This window comes from Erinaceus europaeus, chromosome 1, assembly GCF_950295315.1.
Source record: "Erinaceus europaeus chromosome 1, mEriEur2.1, whole genome shotgun sequence".
NCBI classification, from domain to species: domain Eukaryota; kingdom Metazoa; phylum Chordata; class Mammalia; order Eulipotyphla; family Erinaceidae; genus Erinaceus; species Erinaceus europaeus.
Genome location: NC_080162.1, coordinates 28,053,664 through 28,076,599, shown reverse-complemented (window position 1 = coordinate 28,076,599; position 22,936 = coordinate 28,053,664). Strand labels below are relative to the sequence as shown.

The 22,936-nt window shown below is 38.4% G+C and overlaps 1 protein-coding gene across 3 annotated transcripts in view; it reads right to left on the bottom strand.

The window, feature by feature from the left end:
• KCNMA1 (potassium calcium-activated channel subfamily M alpha 1) overlaps positions 1 to 22,936 on the bottom strand; it is a 638,320-nt gene that overhangs the window by 39,665 nt on the left and 575,719 nt on the right. For all 3 annotated transcript variants that reach the window (XM_060170921.1, XM_060170943.1, XM_060170877.1), the window contains one exon: positions 1,929 to 2,042. In XM_060170921.1, the coding sequence (XP_060026904.1) occupies positions 1,929 to 2,042 (114 nt within the window). The remainder of the gene's footprint in view (positions 1 to 1,928; positions 2,043 to 22,936) is intronic.

The window sequence follows — 22,936 nt, the reverse complement described above, 5'->3', positions numbered from 1 at the left end:
AATAGGTATGTCTACTATAATGCAGTGCTGAAAGGTGGACAATTTATTTCTTAGTTTCTAGATACTTCATGAACGAGAAGGTGTTAAAAGCTTAATATCTTATTTTGAAAATATATTTTGGGGCCAATAAAATGGCATGTTGGTTTCATTTGCGAGTCACTTGATGGCAGGTGCTCCCCACCTCTCAATCCACCCCTCTGCTGAGCAGCACTTTTGCTGTCTCTATTTAGAAGATCAATCCCTAGTTCTCAGACCTACTATTGATGGGGGCCTTTCATAGAGTTATTAACCAAGTCATAGAGAACCGTGGAAGAGTCTGACAAATGCCCTCATGACCAGTGTCCTTCACCTTCCTGATGAGTCTACTCTGAATTTCCCAAAGAGGGCTCTAGGCCATCAGGGTGGAATCAGAGCACTGGGCTGTGCCTCAGTCATCACTAACCTTCCTCCCATCCCCTTACACCACTCTTGAAATCTGACTTTAGTAAGAAATATCCCCTAGGAGCTGACTGCTTTTATGACTTCAGAACCAGAGCTTCTGAGAAAGGGCCCTGTAGGAAGAAGAAGAGACGGGGGGGGGGGGGGGGGAGGGGGGGGGAGGAGGCAAATAAAGTCAGAATAAAGAAAAATAAACAGCTGGAGGAAAGGTACCATCTTAGGTTTCTTATCTTAAAATTTTTATACTTCTCCTTTGACTTCCTCTGAGAGCTGTGAAGACATGTCTGTCAAACTGACAGTGTGTTGGAATAGGAATATAGGGAGAAGGAGGGAGAGCAGGGGGACATATGAGGGAGAAGAAAAAAAGGCCCAGGCCAAAGAAAATGAATTAGAGCAAAGATGCTTTGGAAACAACTGCCAGGTCAGATGGGTGTGATCAAAGGTTTACTGATGCTGTGTGGGGGAAAAAATCATTAAGAAAGGCTAGAACAAGACAGTCAATTCCATCCAGAGCCACAAATAAAACACATTCAAAGCAATGCCATGGGGTAGCCCTTCTGTTACAGCCAGTAAAATAAAAAAATAAACAAGCTTATGATGGTTGGAAACACCAACAGCAGAACAAAAGGTGATGTGAATAAAAACAGTGCTTCTTACCCAGTTCAGTTATCATTAGAATGTGCGTCCCACTGTTTTTTTCCTGATTGACTGATACCAAAGGCAACTTGCCAGGTTTAGCTAATTGGATACAGCATTTAAGGAATGGGAAAAGGAGTGGAGGAAAGTACAGAAAAAACAAAACAAAACAAAAGAGTGAGGGAATAACAGAGGAAACATCCTGAAGTAAAGGGACCCCAGAACCACAGGGAGCACTTGTTTGGGTGGAAAGAGACCACTTGGTAGTCTTACAGATTCACAGCGGTAGCAGGAAATAGCCTGGTTAGAGGCTATTTCCTGGCCAATGATCATGGTTCTCAAACCTCATCAAGTTTTGGACCAGAGTGACATTTGCTGAAGATAGTTTTAGTTGAGAAGTTCTGCTAGGTTAAATAAATTCTAGTTCCTGCACATTAGCACAATACTCCTACTCTGTTCTCAAAATAGGTTTGGTTTGGCCTAAACCTGAGGCTCCACCCCTCAATGGAAGGCTCTGATGGTAGGAGCTGTCATGAGGTTCCTCCAAGGAAAATCATCACAAATAATCCTTGGACCATGCCTTTTCTCCTTCCACCCTCTTCCTTAACTAATGCTCCATTTCCAAGCCCACCATCTTATGCTCCTTTGAAAACTGCAACCAGCATGAAGGGAACTGTCTATCCAATTCAAAAGATAGATCAGTTTACCCCTTATTTATCCACCATATTTCCATGCATACATCTTCCCAACCCTGGCAAAACAGCACAGACTAGAATTTATTCTGTTGAAAGAGCAAAGAGAAAGGAAGCCTCCTCATATCCTATGTGATTGGAAGAAGAGACATTCTTCCCTACCTAGTTCTGTAATGATGGGGATGTTGACCCCAGTTGTGATGGATGGCTGGCGTAGCATTCCATGCACTGGACTGTTATCTGGAGAGGATCTGTCCATTCCTGGAGGTGTGAACCCTAATGGGAAAGAAAGAAACATAAAAACCATGAAATGGAAAAGTTGGGAATAATGGCAGTACAATTCAAAAATGCAGTTTATGCACTATATACATGTCAACAAATAGTGCTCCTAGTTTGGACTCTGATACATTCGTTTTTAGAAGAAAAAAGTAGCAGACCACTGTTAAGAATACTCTATCACTTTGATAGTTCTCTAAAAACCAGTTTGTATACCAATTATTGATCTTGCTTGCTGATTTGGTTCCCAACCCATTCAAGGCATGCCTAGGATTGTACCTTCTTAAAGCTGGATATGGTCATGGCATAGGAGATACTCTGACCCGTGAAAAATGAACAGAAATATATGCATTATCACTTCTTTTAGAAGTGTTTGACTTGATGCTTCTCTCTCTTTTTAGCCTTGACAGCTGTGGAAACAGGGTGACTGAAGAGATGAAAACTGGAGAGCATCCCTGGACAGTAGTCAGACCCACAAAACATTTTGAATGATTAAAGTTCAATCTATATCACTTTAAGCCAATAAAAGTTGTTTTGTTATGGTGGTGGTTTTTTCCACAGCATAACCTTACCTATCCTGACTTATCTAAACCAACTGATTGTACTTTTACTAAGTGACTGGCAAGGGTATTAGGGTTGTTTTTTTTTTTTTTTTTTTTGATGTTTTGGAAAATGGGAAATAGAATTAAATCTGCTTATGGGCTTTTAAGAAGTATATATTTGAGTAATCAAATGTCTTCCTAAGAACATAAGCTCAGGTTCAGATGGCTATACTAATGAATTCTGTAAGACATTCTGTAAGACATGCAAAGAAAAACTTACACCTCTCTTCAAACTCTCCCAGAAAACTGAAAAAGAGGGAATAATCACACATTTGATAGGCTAATGTCACTCTGATCTCCAAAACAGGAAAGGACTCTGCCAATAAATAAATAAATGAAAGAAAAAAAAGCCTATAGACCCAGATCCCTGATGAACATTGATGCAAAAATTCTCAATAGAATCCAACAATATACTAAGAATACAACAATATATTAACTTCCCAGTGAGTCCAGTATAAACCTCATAAAGTATATGTAGGCACAGTAAATTGGAAAGAAGCCTGATTGGTTTCTAAATTTAACAATTTGTTTGTTGGCTCTCAGACCCAACATCACATATATATTGGGTTGTCAGAAAAGCCATGACATATTTTTATATACAAAAAATGTGTCATGGCTTTTCTGACAACCCAATCATTAGAATAAGCCAGAAGCAATTGGTCCTGTCAGTATATAAGATATAGTTATTTGTAAATATCATTAGATGACATAAATTATGGTAAGGTCTTCTATGGAACCTCTGGGGCTTTGCTAATTTTACTTCATGCTTCTTTTGATCCACACCATTTGACACTACAAATACTGATCTCAATGAAATCAATGCAACCAGCGCCATCTCAACTTGTTTCTCTTCGACTTGTGTCCAGAGATGCCAGGCATGGGATGTCAACCATGAAGCTCCAATACTTGGGTGAGATCTTTCTTAGCTCATAGGACTCCTAAGTTCCATTTTGGGTGGTGCATCTCCTAACTAAGTTAGAGAACCTAGATATAGACCAGGGCCCATAAGATAGGATACATTTCCACATGCAGATAAGTTAGGGGAAAATATATACCTTAAAATAAAAGTGAACAATAGTCTATAGTGACTCAATAAGTGCTGCAAGAAAATAGACCTAATAAAGACACCATAAAGTACTTAATTAAATAGTTTCTACTTAGACCTAGATACCCTCCGTACCTACATCCTATTTCACTTCCCTCAATCACTCTAAGTCTAACCCAGTCAGATAAAGTAAGGACTACAAAAGCTGGGTAAGGGCAAGGGACCAGCACACTTTTGTTGGTAGGCTTCTAAAACCCCTTCTGTTTCATTAGTTTAATCCCCCCTGCTTAACACTGTATTCTATTTACATAAACCACTGTTAACTAAGCACCACTCTGCCTCCAGGGCATTGGTTTAATCCCCACTGGTTCAGGATGTCTTTTTGCTCCGCCCCCTCTCCTTGTCACACCCTGATTTTCACCAATCTCTTTTCGCTCCACTCTCTCTACGTCACATGCTGTTTCCACCCTACTTGGCGAGTATATATATATAAGGACAGGATTGTGATTAGAGATAGCTTAGCTTAGCTTAGATTGCGCTGCATTCCACATGAATAAAGACTGAACTGCGAGTCCCTGGTCGTCTCTCTCTCCTACCAGCAAAGCTAGCTAGCCCAGCACACTTTAAAGATGGCCCCTTTGGTCACTACCAAGCCACCCCATCCAGGGCCCTAGTCAGGGAATCCTGGGATTCCCACACAGATATGATGGGCCTAGACCTCTAACAGATACTTCTCTCCACCATCACTGGTCATATACATCTGGAATAGCATCATAAACCCTCTTGTGGGCCTCAATAGGACCTTGTCCTCAATACAGAACAACAGTGGTATACACTGTCCCACTAGGTCAACACATACTCTGTCATTCTAGTACGACTGGTCCTATGACTATGACCAGCTATGACCATGGACTGCAAGCTCAGACTGACAGGAGTACAGAGTTTACACAGGCTACTATACTAAATATGAATAGACATGGGCTCTAGGTGAGATTAAAGAGATTTATAGTTAATGGTATTTCTATACTTTTCTCATATTGTGTAGCTTCTTTCTGCCCTGATCCACCTTTCTAGTCCTGTTCCCAACTCTGACACCAGCTTTCAGACAATACTTTTAACCCACCTGCCAAGTTAGCTGTCAGGCTCACGCAGAAATTATTAAAGTTATGGGATTTTGGAGCATACCTAAAATAGACTTCCTAGATTCTTACAATATGAAGATCCCACATTTCATATGCTAGATTCTTAACTTTAGGTTCCTGATTACTTAACAATTTATTCTGCTTCATATCTTTTTTATTTATTTATTGGGGGATTAATGTTTTACATTTGACAGTAAATACACTAGTTCGTATATGTATAACATTTCTCAGTCTTTCACGTAACAATACAACCCCAGTAGGTCCTCTGCTTTATTTTTTTAATATTTATTTATTTACCTATTCCCTTTTGTTGCCCTTGTTATTTTATTGTTGTTGTTGTTGTTGTTGGATAGGACAGAGAGAAATGGAGAGAGGAGGGGAAGACAGAGAGGGGGAGAAAAAGATAGACACCTGCAGACCTGCTTCACAGCCTGTGAAATGACTTCTTTGCAGGTGGGGAGACAGGGGCTCGAACTGGGATCCTTACGCTGGTCCTTGTGCTTCATGCTATGTGCGCTTAACCCACTGCACTACTGCCAGACTCCTGGTCCTCTACTTTATATCTTAATTCTTTTCAGCCACCAAGTTGTAGATGCTACCATGATGCCAACCTGACTTCCCTGGGACGAGGACCTCATCAATGTGTCCTGGAATCCCACCTCCCCAGAGCCACTAGGAAAAGATAGAAACAGGCTGGAAGTAAGTGTCAACCTATCAACACCCATGTCCAGTCCAGCAGAGAAGCAACTATAGAAGCCAGACCTCCCACCTTCTGCACCCCAGAAAGATCTTTGCTCCATACTCCCAGAGGGATAAAGAATAGGGAAGGTTCCAATGAAAGGGATAGGATGTGGAACTCCGGTGGTGGAAATTGTATGAAATTGTACCCCTCTTATCCCACAATCTTGTCAATCATTACTAAATAGCTAAAAAGAAGTAGAAGAAGGAGGAGGAGGAGGAGGAGGAGGAGAAGAAGAAGAAGAGGGGGAAGGGGAGGGGGAGAGGGAGGGGGAGGGGAGGGGGAGGGAAAGGGGGAGAGGGAGAAGAAGAAGAAAGAAAAGGAAAAAATATGCCTAACCCAACCACATAAGTTCAAGTTTAGTGAGGGTGAGAAATCATTCTGATAAGTAGCTGCCTCTTTATGTGCCTAGAGACATAAACATGAGGCACTTATTTCCTGCATCCATTGGGCTGAAAATTAATTTTTCTAGTGAAGATAATGACAAGTGGAACCATCAGTTCTGTGCTGGCTGCAAAGGCCAATTTGGTTCTTCCCTTGCAAGAGAGGCAGACCAGTGTTCACATTCACTTTGCATTCTCTTTGCTCTTGGTGGATGGCTGTGTTAGTTTATCAATGCATTAGGGTATTATAGATGCAAAGGCATTTACTAAGATTAAAATTCCAAATACACTGTGTGACCACTTTCCCAACATACTCTCTAGTAATGTAAAAAAAGGTCAGGCTAATTTTGGTACTATTTACTATAACACACTTAGGAAGCCCAGTGGTCTTTTATCTATCAAGAGTGGAATGGCAGGTGCTCAAAAATTACCCATTGTTTTGGAGGTGCATAATGCATGAAATGCCAGAAAAATATGAGGGTTTTTTATTTTTCCTTTCTCTTGTGTATGCATTTCACACTGTTGTATGCCATACTTCCAGACAGAAAATAAAATAGTACTTACTACCCACTCCCTGATTGCATTTGATGTTACTTTTTACTAATATAATGTGCATATGGCAAGTAATGTTGAATTACATTGTAGTGTCTATCTTTTTAATCACTAGAATATATATATTTCAACTAACCACATACCAAGAATATGCATTTTTAAATGCCAGATGTTTTCTTTCCCTAGAATAGTGGAGAGGAGAACTAAACTGTTTTTATCAGAAGTTTCATTCAAAAGCATAAAAAACTGCAAGTGACAGCTGTGCAGATTCTGGGGATGTGACGTTTTTGAATTTCTTCAACTTGACAAGTAAATACCTTAAATCGGTAATGCTATATGCATAATACATGGCCTGTATTTTGACATTCAGCATCAAATGCTGACTTGAGAAAATAAGGGTTTGTACGTCAAGGAATAGTACCCATAAAACAGAGAGAAATGCAGGTCACACAGTATTAAAACTGTATTTCATTATAGAACCCAAAATACACTAAAAAATCCTTTTATTTTATCTTGTTTAAAGATTCCATTTTCACCTGTGAAAAGACTCAATTCCTTTGCATGAAACCTTCATTTAGAAATGATATGCTTGCCTCATAACTCTCTTTCATTTTGTTTTCATATTCCATTTTCCCCATCAGTTGCCAAGCCTAGTTCCATTAACATCTGCATCCGGCAAACTACGGTGGGTGTCCAAAGACATTTCCCCTTTAAAGGTCCTTTTCTTTCCTATGCACGACCCCAAGAATAGGGAACTTTTATCAGAAGAAAACTTCAGCAATACTGTCTTTGTTTATTATGCAGCTTTTTTTGGTCAGAGATTTTTTTTTAAAGCAAAAGGCAAAGACAAAAAAAATAGATTTTTATCTTTTCCCATATGTAGACTTGAGTTAAAGATAAACAGAATTTATGTGCATTGTGTCTTTCTTAATATATGAAAATTATGGTTTAAGATGGCAGGCCTGAGCTACATTCCCTAAGTGAACTTGGAAAGAATAGAAACTCAGGTGCCTTCCATGTGAAGGGATGAAGCAATCTGGCATTTGATTTCATTTGATGGTATAAACTTCATTCATCATAGCAGCAGCTGTTAAAAAGGTAGGTTGAAATTATATCTAGGTCTCTGATTATCTTACTCCCTATCCCATGATAGTATGTTGCAAAGGATATATCTGTGCCTGAATTCTCTCTTTACAGAGAAGAAAACTTTAGTTCTGCATGCAAAAGTATTGGTACATGATACACTCCAGGGATACATGATACACTTCTGGCTATAGAACAGTGAAGCTGGAAAACACTTTTTTTTTTTTTTTACCAGAGTACTGCTCAGCTCTGGCTTATGGTGGCATGGTGGTGCAAGGGATTGAATCTGGGACTTTGGAGCCTCAGGTATGAAAGTCTTTTTGCATAACTATTATGCTATCTAGCCCTGCCCCACTCCCTTCATTTGTTAAATTAACACGGGCTAGAAAATTGACTTTAGACACAACTACTTATTTTACCAGAAGAGATAACTAAGAATGTCAGCCTTAGAGTGAGAGAATGAGAGGTTCTCAGTCAGGAAGAAGTTCAAATTCAAATAATCTTTAGTTCAAGCTCTTATCAAAGGGACTTCTATTTTTTAGATGTGTCCCCACTGCTCTGAACATGGGAGATAATTTTTTAAGGTTCACAAATAACTATCCAAGATGACCTGATCCCTTTCTCCTCCTCTTTCTTCTCCTTTTTAAGGGTATGAGTTCTTTAATACTTATCAGTATTAAACTTATAATCTCTATTGTAACCAATAGAGATTAACACTGCAAGGTTGATCACAAGGCAGGTTCTGTCCCCAATATTCCCAATGATAGCCATCATAGTTCTCCCAAATTCTTAGAGACTGCTTATTTCTGGTTCAAATGTTTCCAGTCCATAGATTCTACCTATAAGTGAAACCACCCGGTAGTTGTCTTTCAGCTCTTTACTTATTTTAGTAAATATAATCAACTCCAATTCCATCCATTTTGTCCCAAAGCCACACTATCTTTTTATTGCAGAGGGAGGGAAGTACTCCATGGTATGTATATTCATAAATCCTTTTTTTTTTCATAAACTTTTTATCCAGCTGTCTGCTGATGGACATTTAGGTTGCTTCTATTCTTTGGCTATAATTAATAATGCAGATATAGAATAGGGGTGCATATATCCCTTTGAATTACTGTTTTCATGCACTTTAAAATGTCTAAGAGTGTTACTGCTGGGTCATATTTCCATTTTTATTTAAGGACTCTCCATACAATTTTTCCAAAGGTGCTATACTAGATTGCATTCCAACCCACAGTGCAACTGAGTCCCTTTTTCTTCACAACCTCTCCAATATTTGTCATTTATTTTTTTAAATTTATTTTAATTATTTATTCCCTTTTGTTGCCCTTATTGTTTTATTGTTGTTGTCATTGGATAGGACAGAGAGAAATGGAGAGAGGAGGGGAAGACAGAGAGGAGGAGAGAAAGACAGACACCTGCAGACCTGCTTCACCGCCTGTGAAGTGACTCCCCTGCAGGTGGGGAGCCGGGGTTCGAACCGGGATCCTTATGCCGGTCCTTGTGCTTTGCGCCACCTGCGCTTAACCCTCTGCGCTACAGCCTGACTCCCTATTTGTCATTACTTATTTCATTGATGTGGGCCATTCTCATAGGTAGGAGGTAGAACCTCAGTGAAGTTTTGATTTGCATTTTTAATCATAAAAGAAGTGAAATATTTCTTCATATCACTGTAGGCCAAGAGCATCTCTTCTTTAGAAAACAGTCCATTCAGTTGTTGTTGTTCTTCTTCTTTTTGCCTCTAGGGTTATCACTGGGGCTCAGTGTGCACTACAAATCCTCTGCTCCGGTGACCCTTTCCTTTCCTTTCCTTTCCTTTCCTTTCCTTTCCTTTCCTTTCCTTTCCTTTCCTTTCCTTTCCTTTCCTTTCCTTTCCTTTCCTTTCCTTTCCTTTCCTTTCCTTTCCTTTCCTTTCCTTTCCTTTCCTTTCCTTTCCTTTCCTTTCTTTCTTTCTTTCTTTCTTTCTTTCTTTCTTTCTTTCTTCCTTCCTTCCTTCCTTCCTTCCTTCCTTCCTTCCTTCCTTTCTTTCTTTCTTTCTTTCTTTCTTTCTTTCTTCCTTTTTCTTCCTTTCTCTCTCTCTCTCTCTCTCTCTCTCTCTCCCTCTTTCTTTCTTTTCCCTCCTTCCTTCCTTCCTTCCTTCCTTCCTTCCTTCCTTCCTTCCTTCCTTTATTATTTTGATAGGATACAGATAAATTGAGAGGGAAGGGAAAGATAATGGGGGAGAGATAAAGACACCTGTATACCTACTTCACTACTTGTGAAGCAACTCCCTGCAGGTGAAGTGCTGGGGCTGGAACCAGGATCTTTGCTTGGGTCCTTATGCTTCATACTATGTGTGCTAACCTGGTGCACCACCACGCACCCCCCCAGCCCACTTTGTTGTTGTTGTTATGTGTGTGTGTATGTGTGTGTGCTTCTATTGTAAAGCTGTATGATTTTTGTACAGATGTTTGAAATCAATCACTATTCAGATATGTGATATGTAATATTTTTTCTCAGTTATTGGGTTGACAGCTAATCCATGTGTACTTTACTTTCAATATGCAGATGGTTTTTAGCTGTTTTTTTTTTAATTGTAGATAAATCTACTTTCATTAATGTCAAGGTAATAGTTTTCTAATTTGTCAGCTTTCACAGGTAAATTACTTTTCCCTCTTCTCTCTTTGGGTCCTAATTGAATTGGAGTTCAGAGCCCTAACATTTACCCCTCTGGGAGTATGGAACAAATTTCTTTATGGGATGCAGACAGTAGATGGTCTGGCTTCTGTAATTACTTCTCTGCTGGACATGGGCATTGACAGGGGCAACCTGTTCTTCTAAAGTCACAGACCCCTTCCTATCCCAATCCCCAGTGGCATATATGATGGACTAACTATACTTGTTCACTTTCTTTGGTATTTGTCATAAATGGACTTACTATTACCCCCTGCCATGTTTAGCCTCTCCATATACTATATGAAAACATTGGGATCAGAGACCGGGTTTTCTGTTTCTTTAAATTTCTTAGATTACCTACAGAATGCCTGACCATAGGGAAGAAATAGAGTAGAGTAGTTAATAGCATGGGCTTAGGTACCAGCTAGCTATCTTGTATTTAAGTTCTGGCATCCATTAATTAGTTATGCAACTGTAAACATAGCACACATTCTCTCAAACTCTTTGTCAATAAACTAGAAGTTACATCCTACATAGAGTAGTTATGAGTATACAATGAAATTTTATGTTAAAATATTTAATATAATACCTTGTGTGAATCAAGTACCCCAAAGTGCTGACAGCATATACTGATATTTTACTAGGTACACAATAAATATCTGTGGATCAATACAGCATCCCTTGCAGCCCCTTCTCTGTAGATAAAATACCAAGGGGGCTTTTGGTAGCTTTTTCTTAATACATGTTTACATAGAGAAAATCCTGGGAAATTAATGAAAATTCAATGAGCAGGAGCAGTGTGGATATATTTTCAATATAACTAATCAGATCAATCTAGTAATAAAAATGTAATGCATAATATTTAAGGAAAGAAGATTTGGCTATGGAGATGCTAGGGTACTCTGAATGTAGTTTGAAAAACAGGGTGACCAGTCTTTATTTTATATATATATATATTATATGTGTGTGTCTATATATATATATATATATATATATATATATATTTCATCCCTTATACAAATACAGAATCTATCTGGGACTTTCTGTTTTCTAAATCTAATCTTCCCTCTGCTTGTGATGTTATTGGAAGATTAAGTGAACTTCAGTTAAATTAGAAAAGGATATTTTAATTACATGGCCCTGAATTAAAGAATTTAATACAAACACTTGGCTTACTCCTAGGAAATGCAAAGGAAGAAGAGACTATAAAACAAGGAAATTATTAAAACTTCACTTTTTAATTAATTGTTTTGGGTACCAGCTTCATGCACACATGTATGTTCAATTTAAGAGATACAATGTGTTTATAAGCAAAGAAAGACTCAGATGATAATTCCTAGAGGGAATGACTAGAAAAAGAGTTACAAGGTAGAGCAGACACAAGTACATTAGAAAACAAAAAATACTCAGTGCGGTTCCCTTTGTGGAACTCAAAAGAAATGTAAGAGCATTCTAGACCTAGACAGATTAATATCATTGACAATGAAGATGGCAAGATATATGGAACCTCAAGAAAATAAAGTAACTTGCGTGTATGTACTGAGTATTTACTATGCATTAAACTCTAAATTATATGTTGAAATATTTAATACTTAATATTTAAAATATATAATACCCACTCAATAACTTTAGTCCTCAAAACTATTCTGTATAGGTACTGTTATTTTACCTCAGAGGAATTTTTTTTTTCCTTTTTGCCTGCAGTGTTATCCCTGGGGCTTGGTGCCTGCACTATGAATCCACTGATTTTGGAGGCTTTTTTTTTTCCCTTTTGTGGCCCTTGTTTATTATTGTTTTTGTTATTATTGTTGTTATTGCTGACACTGTTGTTGGATAGGACAGAGTGGAAATGAAGACAGAGATGAGGAGAGAAAGATAGACACCTGCAGACCTGCTTCACCGCTTGTGAAGTGACCCTCCTGCAGGTGGGGAGCTGTGGGCTCGAACCGGGATCCTTCCTCTGGTCCTTGTGCTTTGCTCCATTTACGCATAACCACTGCGCTACCGCCCAACCCCATCAGGGGAAATTTGAGAACTCAAAAGTTATCTAAAAGTTACTGGGTGTCAGATTTAAACCCAGACAAGTTAACTCCTCTTCTAAAATACAATACCATGCTGCTTCCTATATGCTGTCCTGAAGCTTTTTCATGGGAGAGCACCTCATTTAAAACACTGAGAGATCCTGTAAGTGTAGAGACCACGCACGGTATTCCCAATTTAAACATAAGGTAAATAGGCTTTATAATAGTTAAATAACTTCTTTCATGGTGCTCATTTGGTATGTGCAGATCTGGGAGCTGCAGTCAGGCAACCTGATTTCAGAGCCCATGGATAAACATGCCCCATGCTGCCTGCCCTCTGTGTGTGCCTTCTTGCCTTCTCATATGCAAAGCCTGGCAGGCAAATGTGAAGTGGAGTCAGTCTTACTTTTTTTTTTTTTTTTTTTTTTTTTTACTGTTTTCACTTTTAAACAATAGCATATAACTACTGGGACCCATTGTAGTTATGCTTAACTTGTTTTAGTATGGTAGCATGCAGAACTCAGTACATATAATAAATGTTTTATTACAGTGCTTTTCCATGGGGGAAAACACGAAGTACTTTCTAAATCTTCCCTAGTTAAATCCCTAAGCCTTTTCAGGGAAAGAGAGAGATGGAAATCTTATCAATCACCTCCCATAGAAAAGAGGGAGAAGTGAAGGTAAGCGCCTCCCCCACCCCTACAGATATAACAGAAAAGAATTGGTTCAAATGGTGGGTCAAATGATCTTTTATTGTGTGCATATAAATGGTTAGAAATCCATATGCTACATTAAACTAGGAAAATAAATTAGATCATGTCATCTAGGTTTGCTGAGACAGGTATTCAATATGAAGTTGTAAAAGGGAAAGATCACCATTAAAAATGATCTATAAAAGGCATGTTAAAATCAAGAAAAACATCCCACATTGCACCATCTATGAGATGAATTAAATTTCCTGTTAATGGCAGGAACAAAAATATTCCCAAAGCCAAATGTCAGAGGAAGTGAAGATCAATAAAAATATTTTGATAAGTAAATCCAACAATGCTATTTAACACATGATTGGCAACTGCTGAAACATAAATTACCCAAATTTCCCATTGCTGCTTATGGGAAAATTATGCAGATTAGAATTTGATTAGGCTTATATCATGAGACTCAATTTGGATTTTTAATCTATTAAGCTCCAATAAATGAGGCATCTGAATAGCTCCCCTGAGCAAGTGCAATAACAGCCACAGCAGTCATTTCTGCAGTATGTATTCCAACAAATTCTTCAGCAGCTCAAGTACAGAACATTCCACATACAAAGCACAGTTCTCCTCTAACATCATACAGGGAGTGGAGATGTATGCACATTGGCTTAATTTGGGAAAGAGGTTTTTTTTTTTTTTTAAAAAAGTCTGCAAAAGAAACTTGGCTAAGGGGAAACCTCAATTTAACCTTGTAATGTTTTTTCGGAGTAGTTTTAAGTGGTTTCCTACATAGTTGGGGAGTCCTAGAGATACAGAGGTCAGGGAGCTTACTGCTGCAGACTCAATAAAAAAATAAAATAATTGAAGAAAAAGATTATTTATCAAGGCAGTAGCTTCTCTTGACACTGCCTAAAGACTACTCAAACCAACCAACAGCTTTTGTTTAAGAGCCTCAAGTGGTGGTAGTCCTTGATAGGATGTTGTTAGGGAGGTCAGTAACAGGAAAGGAGTGGGGAAATTCCCCTGCTAATTTCAACTGTGTTAACAACTCTATTCCAAAAAACTCATGCTTGGAGCTGAACATTGTACCCTGCCCAGACAGACCTCAGAAACCACATAAACAGATCATTCCAAGAAGCAGACGCACATCATTGGGTCTCTTTTGCCTCCTTTAGAATCACTTTATGTTAGAAATACAAGGGCATTTGTAACCCTCTAACCCACCCCCTGGATTTAAGAAATGAAGAAACTGCGGCTAAAAGGAAAGACATTATTTTATTCAAAGTCACAGAGTCAGTTGGCGACAGAACCAGGATAGATAATATGTGCTGTCACCTGCTCCCCTTCCGCTGTTATGCACATGAGGAACCCCTTCCACAGCTCTTGGCATTTGCTGGTTGGGAAGGTGGACAAGCTTGTCACCACCACACTGCCCCAAAGTGGTGGCAGGAAGCCAGACACTCTGACTTCACAGGGTCCATAAGATGATGACTCCTCCATTACCTTGGTCACATGTATTATTCATAGAAGGATCTGACCCTCAGCATGGGGACAAACCACATTTCCCCCAGAATCTGATGTAAAAGATGATGTGGTTGCAAAAGCAGAAGCTATTAGTATAGGGCTGCTGGTGACCATTACTCGATCAGGGAGCAAGCAAGTTAAGAGAGGCAAGGAGCCAAGAATTTTGATCTCATTCAGCACCTAGGTCCAAAGGTGCCAGAGGAACTCATATTACATGATCTCCATTTTATTAAAGTCTTTTCAAGGTAGATTTCCACCCCCTTGAAGCCAAAATGTTTCAAACAGTACAGTGACTAAGAAAAGTCTCTGTTCCTCTCTTGGTAAAGTGGCTCATGAATGTTTGCTTTCCTGTGAAAAGTAGTGACTGTCTTTATTCAGGGATTCTTGCTCCTTTCCAGTGATCCATAACAAGACCTGGGTCAATACTTCTCCCCTATATTTCATCTATTTATAAGAAGCAGCACTGGTATATTTTTTATATTTATTTATTTTCCCTTTTGTTGCCCTTGTTTTTTTATTGTTGTTATAGTTATTACTGTTGTTATTGATGTTGTCATTGTAAGATAGGATAGACAGAAATGGAGAGAGAAGGGGAAGACAGAGAGGGCAGAGAGGGGGAGAAAAAGAGAGACACCTACAGACTTGCTTCACCTCTTGTAAAGTGACTCCCCTGCAGGTGGGGAGCCAGGGGATTGAACTGGGATCCTTATGCTGGTCCTTGCACTTTGCGCCACATGTGCTTAACTCGCTGCGCTACCACCGACTCTCCCAGCATTTATATTTTTCACAGTGCTTTTTTAGAGACTTTATTTGATTAACACCTTGCAAATATGACTCAATCCATTACAGTAAATATCTCATTCTTTTAAAATTTGTCCTTGGATCTGAAAGAAACCAAAATGAACTAAGCAATCCAATAATTTGTTCTTTAACTTTCATAAGCTATAATCAGTAGTGAGGCTGGTCTTACACTCAAGAAATAAATACATTTATGAGTCAAGTCTCTAAGCCATTGAAATAGCTCACCTGGATAACATATAGTGTGCTGCTTTACCATGTGGTAGTCCAGGTTCAAGCACAGCCCCACCACATTGAAGGAAACTTCAGTACTGTGGTCTTGGGATGTTCCCCCCCCCCCCGCTCCTCCCCCTTCCCCTCCTTCTAACACTTCCCCCTCCCTTTTTCCCTCCCCAAGAGTTTTTTTTTTCTAATCAAGGGAGCTGGCAAAATGAAGTATTGAGGGAAGAAGGAAGAAAAGAAGGGAAGACATGACTGAAACACAACTAAGACCACAGTTATATTATAGATGAGAACTTAATAACAGTTCTAATGATAGCTCTTCCATCTAATATCTTCATTTGTGCAATAGTTCCTGTTATCACAGTAAGTTTCCTACAATTTATAAATTGTCTTTTACCACCTCTAAATTCATCTCACAACTAGAAACTAAAGCATACTCCTTTTGCTTATATAAATCAAATGAACTAAAATTTAACATTACATTAAGACTATGCAATTTCACTTTTTAAATTTAACTATTTATTTTATTACCGCCAGTGCTATTGCTAGGGTTTGGTGCTTGCATGATAAATCCACTTCTCCTGGAGGCCATTTTTTTTCTTTCTTTCTTTCTTTCTTTCTTTCTTTCTTTCTTCCTTCCTTCCTTTCTTTCTTTCATCCTTTTTTTCTTTCTTTCTTTTTGAATTAAAGACAGAAATTGAGAGGGCGTGGGGAGGAAGAGTGAGGGAGAGAGAGAGAGACATCTGTAGTACTGCTTTACTGCTTATGAAGCTTTCCACCTACAAATGAAGATCAGAGACTTGAACTCAGGTCCTTGTGCATGGTAACATGTACACTTCACCGGGTGTACCACCACCTGCTCCCCTAAAACAATATTACTTTTAAAAATATGTGTACACGGCCCTGGAATCTCACTTGGATAGTGCAACTGCTTTGCCATGTGTATGACCCAAGTTCAAGGTTTGCTCCCACCACAATGAGGCTTTCTCTCTCTCTCTCTCTCTCTCTCTCTCTCTCTTTCTCTTTGTAGGAATAAATGTTGATTCAGTGAGGTGAAGCACCAATAACAACATGTATGTGTGTGTGCACACCTATGATTTCAGACATAACCACTGTATCTTCCCAGCCCATGTGCTTGTTTTTCACATACAGCACTGCTTGCTGAATGTCACTGCTGGTCCCACTAAACTCTTACCCACTGTAGAAATGCTGCCTATCTCTTCCCTCCCAACTTAACTCATCCCCTTCTTTGTTATCCTCCTGGATGCCTAACCTGGCTAACTTCTCTCCCCACATTTAATTATTTTATAAAGTTATTTTTTCTGGTCTTGTTCCATTCCCTTTATTTACTATTTTAGACTGCACACATTACACTACTTCCCCTTATCTGTGGAGGACATGTTTCAAGACTCCCAGTCCATAGATGATTGAAATTATGTATAGTGCCACACCATACTATGTTTTCATCTTAAGCATAATTTCTTCCATACTTCCTAAGCAAGTGTGCTTACAATAAAGCTCAGTTTACAAATTGAACAATAATGAAAAATAAAATAGAATAATCACAATAGACTATAATAAATATTATGTTAGTGTGGTATCCCCTACTCTCTCAAAATATCTTTTTATAATTTTTATTTATAAAATTGAAATATTGAAAAGACTATAGGATTAAGAGTGGTACATGTCCACACAATGCTCAGCCCCAGAGCTCCATATCCAATCCCCTCCCTTGATATTTTATTGTACACAATATCTTTTTCATGATTGATCTCAGGAAAGTGAAGTAATAAACAGTGAGTCTGTGCACTAATCACTACATACCAAAGTTTAACTGTTTTAAAGCATTTTTATTTTTCTATTTTTTTAAGTCTCCATACCGACTAGATTCTTCATTTCAACATAATGTGAACTATGTTAACTATTCTGTTAGTATTTACACTTAATTCATGTTCTGTATTCCTCTCCCCCAACCCTTTGTGGCACTGCTAGAAGACAAAGAGGATTTGCTACAATATTAGGATCTTCTCTTTTATGCAGGGTCACATTTGCAGCAAACTAGAGGCCCACGATGTCATGGAAAAGATAGATATATACATTGCAAGGCAGTGATATGAAGTGTATACTAATAAAACATATAGCAACTTCTCTCAGGCTGCCAAGACTATATACCACTTTGTTTCCATTACATCAGCTCCACCTCCTTTTGGGGAACATTCATCAAAAAAAAAAAATACAAAGAGCTCATTAAAGTGATAGATTGACTGAAAATGTAACTGCCTTTACATTATAAACAGTTTCTTTATGTTCTCAGTGTCATGGGCTTTGTTTTTCAGTATTGGCCAAGTAGCTCAAATGCCCTTTTACATTTAAAATATCAAATGTCAAATGGGCACCAGTTGTTTGGTTGTTTGGTTTGATATGAGCCCATGGACAGTGTAGAGCTACAAAATCACAAGCAAACTAAAACATCCATATCTTAAGCACACAGAAAATTAAGTAGCTGTAAAAGATTAATTTGCCAAGAGATCCAAGGCACTGCCATACAAATCAAGAAAAGCAGAATCCCGTCACCCGCAACTTCCAGGCAGCTGTCCTTGTTCTACAGACAGGATGCCTGGCCAGAGATAAAGGCAGAGTTCCAAGCATTTGATATTCTGTTAGAAGTGGCATTTAATATTTTGCTTTTAAGTTTTAAAGACTCAATTGCATCTCTGTTTATGATGTTTTATGGATACATGACTGCAATTTTGGATTCAGAGGTTAGGCATACACATGCATGCACACATACACATCTTCACTGAAAAAGTGGTCCATTGATGTTTGACTGATTTTGAGTATCTGTTACAGAACACTCAATATCCCTTGACTACAACTTGAAATGAACAATAATGTGACAACCATAATTTTGTAAAGCAATTTAAATTAGGAGCTAGATTTTAAGTTTTAGTCCTCCCTTACTCAGTTTCATTTTGTGATATTGGTGATTTTCCTGAAATTTGTAACTTAGTCTCCTTATCTATATAATGGGTTTGTAATGTGATATGAACATTAAAGTAATTACATAATATTGCTAACCAATTTACAATGCTTAACACAGAACAAGAACTTGTTGCTGCTGCTGGTTGTAGTAGTAGTAGCAGCAGTCATAGTAGTGGCAGTAATGGTAGTAGTAAAAATTGGTAGTAGTAGTATGTAAAAATACACTGCTAACATGTGACTTACCATGCATATGATCCAGGTTTGAACCCTGGTATCACATGTAAGTACCCTAGTAATGGGGGTGAGAGAGGATGGCGTGACTCCAGTGCAGTGGTATCTCTTCCTCACTCTGTATTTCTCCATGACTGAAAAATTTGGCCTGGGAAACCCACACTCATAAACATAAAGAAATTGACTGAGAGTCAAAATACATGAGTTTTAGCCCCTATATCAGCTCCTTGTTGCCTGTGATATTAACAATATTCATGTCTTTTACTTTCATTTAATTTAATTTAATTAATTAATTTATTTCCTTTTGTTGTCCTTGTTTTATTGTTGTACTTATTATTGATGTTGTTGTTGGATAGGACAGAGAGAAAAGAAGAGAGGAAGGGAAGACAGGGGGGGGGGAGAAAGACAGACACCTGCAGACCTGCTTCACCGCCTGTGAATCGATTCCCCTGCGGGTGGGGAGCTGGGGGCTTGAATCAGGATCTTTATGCCAGTCCTTTCACTTAGCACCACCTGAGCTTAACCCACTGTGCTACCATCTGACTCCCTTATTTTATTTTTTATTGCCACCAGGATTATTGCTGGGGTCTGGTTCTAGCACTATGAATCCCCTGCTTTTCCTTTTTCTTTTTTTCTCTTTCCTTTTCTCTCTTTCTTTCTTTTCTTTTCTTTTTTTTTTTTTGGATAGGATGAAGAGAAATTGAGAGAAAAACAACTGCAGACCTGCTTCACTGCTCTCCTCATGAAGCAGACCCCCTGCAGGTGGGGAGCAGGGGCTAAACCAGGGTCCTTGTTCTTGGTAATATGTGCATCTAACTGGGTAACCCCTATATTCAACATCTTTTACAAACTTGGTCTTCTGATATATAAACTAGAGGTAGATAAAGCAATGCCCCAATCTTTTCTGACTCTGGAAAAAATCTATCATTAGAATCCTATGTACTCCTGGAGCAATGATAACTGTGGATTTAATCATTAAATATTCATTCAAAGGTTTTTTTTTTTAAGGAAGCATTAGACCCAGCCTTCTTTCCAATATCTAGTCAAACAGTTTAAAGTCAGTAAAGCAACAACACACGCATCCTAGGAATATTCCACATGAAGACTATATGATGATGACTACATAGCTTGCATAACACAATTCTAGACATTACATCGCATTCTCTCTCAGGAGTCTATAAGCATAGTTTTTCCATTAGAGACCTTGTATCTATTTCCCTTACTTATAGATAACCTATTCATTTTTCTTCTATGTGATCACAGTTAGGATAACTGTTCTAGTCCTTGTTTTTTTCACCTGTAAAATGGCGACGGCTCTAAAACTCTGTTAAGTTCTAAAGTTTGTCTCATTCACGACCCCAAATATAAAAAACAAGCTTCTGCAGAATAAACCAACAAGAAGAATCAAAACGATCTCTTCTCAGAGGTCTGAAAAGCTCAGTGCAGAACCTGCTTTTCAACAGAATTTCATCCTTTGCCCAGTGAATAAAGTGTCAGTGCCCAAATCAATGAAAAGGATGTACTTTCTCCAAAGTTGTTATAATGGTCGAAAAAGCCATAAATAACCATTTATTAAACAAACAGGATAGGCTAAAGGAAGAGAAACTGCTGCAATTAGGCCCCTGGCGCCTACAGGGATAGTACATAACAGTGGGACTCTCTCATAATCCTGGTAATACATCACCAGTTGCTGCATTTTACTGAAGTTATCTTCATAATCAAGATGCTATCCCAGACACTGTGGGCTTCAGAACTATTTTTAATTTTAATTTAAAGAGCAATTAAAGAAAGACAATGGATACATGAGATAATAAAGTAAGTGATTAGCAGCATGCAAATGACAAAGGCTTAATGATAATATGGCTCTAGTCTCCAAAGGGCTTGTCTAGAGAAAGCCCTTTCTACATGTGGTTGTTTGGCTAATGTTTCTCAACCCACAATTACAACATTGCTGACACCATTAACCAGTGAAACAACATCACTTCATGAAATCCTTGTTGTCTCATTAAAATGGAAAGGGTCAGGTAATTTACCAGCATTGTATGTCTAGTTTTGTTGTTGGTAATTAGCAAACATTACCCAGCATGGACTCCCGCTGGGAGCTGAAGAAACTTTGTGAAATATTAAAAAGGCGAGTATTTATATTTCACTGGGAAATTGAGAAGAGGTGCAGTAATATTCTTCTGGTAACTCCCTTGTATTTCAGAAAAGGAACAAGCAAACTGGAACTCTGACTTAGGGAGGAACTATTCAAGAAGCACTGGAAAATCACTAACATAATTAACATCCTGATTCAGGCTATATATTGGCCAGAAGGGCCTGGATCCCCATTTACAAAATGGTGTGGTGCAGACCAAGAAAACTGCAAACTACATCTTCATTTTTCTTCATATTCATTTTAATCAGTCTCCTTGAAATACAAAAAGAGGTATACATTTTTTTTTCTTTTTCTTTATAAAGCTGAATGGTTGGTGCTGGGCGGTGGTGCACCTGGTTGAGCGCACATGTTACAATGCGTAAGGACCTGGGTCCAAGCCCCAGGTCTCCACTTGCAGGGGGAAAGCTTTTCAAGTGGTAAAACAAGGTTGTAGGTGTCTCTCTGTCTCTCTTCTTTTCTATATCCCCCTTCCTCTGGCTTTCTGGCTGTCTCTATCCAATAAATAAAGATAATAAAAAAAACTTTTAAAAAAACTGTATGGTTTAAATAAGCACAAAACACTTACTCAAAAAAGTTATTCATGTGTGAGGTGTGTGTGTGTGTGTGTGTGTGTGTGTGTGTGTGTGTGGTGTGGTGTGAATGTGTGTGTACGAATTGTATATGTAGATACTTTAATGCAGAGATAGAGAAAATATATCTCAGGGCCCTGACTTCCTGACATCCTGACTCCCTACTTTCTGACGAAAGCCTCTACAGTCAGAGGAACTGAAATCCCACCAGAAACATTGGCCAATACTTGGTGTGCTGTCAGGAAGCAGAATGGTATCTTATTCTTTAAATGGAACTTTTGGAACATAAAACACATTCCAATAAATGTGAACAGAAAATTATGAATTCATTAAACTACTTTGGTATCTTATGCTATATATAATATTTATATTCCGACTACTATAATATATGCTTTAATATCTTTAGGCAACTATAAGGACTTAAATATTTATAAAATGGCTAAAGATAAAGTATGGCCCTCTTATTCCTACATACAGATGATGTAAGGCATGCAATCAAAGACAATAACACTCTCTGCTCATTTGTCATCTTAAAGGAGCCGATCAGCACGCCCTCCCTCGTGTGCCATCTACATAAAAGTTGTTGCCTACACAGGCAACTCCAGAGGAGTTTGCGCCTTAAAAACTACCTAGAGTGCTATACTTCACAGAAAACAGGGCTTTCTGAAAATGGAGACAAAACAATAAATTTGCAGGCAAAACAGCTCCAAGAGGGGCTTCAAAATACTGCCGTATTTATCTCTGGGACATTTGGGAATGGGAAGCATTTTGATTTAATATTTCATAACATAGAGGCAGTTGCTTCCTTACATGGTATGTAATATGGTATATAATTAATGCTCATAAAAAGAATGTTTTTAATTTCTCACTATACAAATACAAATAAATAAATAAATAAATAAATAAGGAGGCATACCTGGGCTTTCTTTAGAAATATAAAACTAACTCAAATAGCCTCAATAAAAATAAAGCTACTATGAATTTATAATCACCTGAGGGCCGATTAAAAGTAGGTTTATAGATTAAATGTGAAACCTCAACCCTGACGTTCTTATAATTTATAGTCTTTGCTTGTCTTTAGACTGGAGTCTGATTGATTTTCAAACTTTTCCTACTTCCTTCATTGATTAGTCATTCATTAGCCCCTTGGTTATTTTCACAGATCTTTTAGATCAGGATAGTAATAGACTGGAAACCACCAAGTTTGTGAGTTAAAGTTTGTCTCTTATACATCCAGTATTTATATAAAGTCCACTACTTGCCTTCTGAGCATCCCAGCAATTACTGAGAAGAGGTTGCTAGAGTTTTCTGGAGACAGAAGTCCCACCCAGTAGGAGGCTTGCAACTGTTACCCTGAGAAAAGAGGGGAATGGGTCTGTGCTTCCCAACTTGGGCTGCACCTTGCAATATCTGATGCCTACCTTCTATGCCCAGGGTCTGGATTAATTGATCTCAGAGGAGTGTCTCCTAAGCTTGGGGAAGTTTTAAAG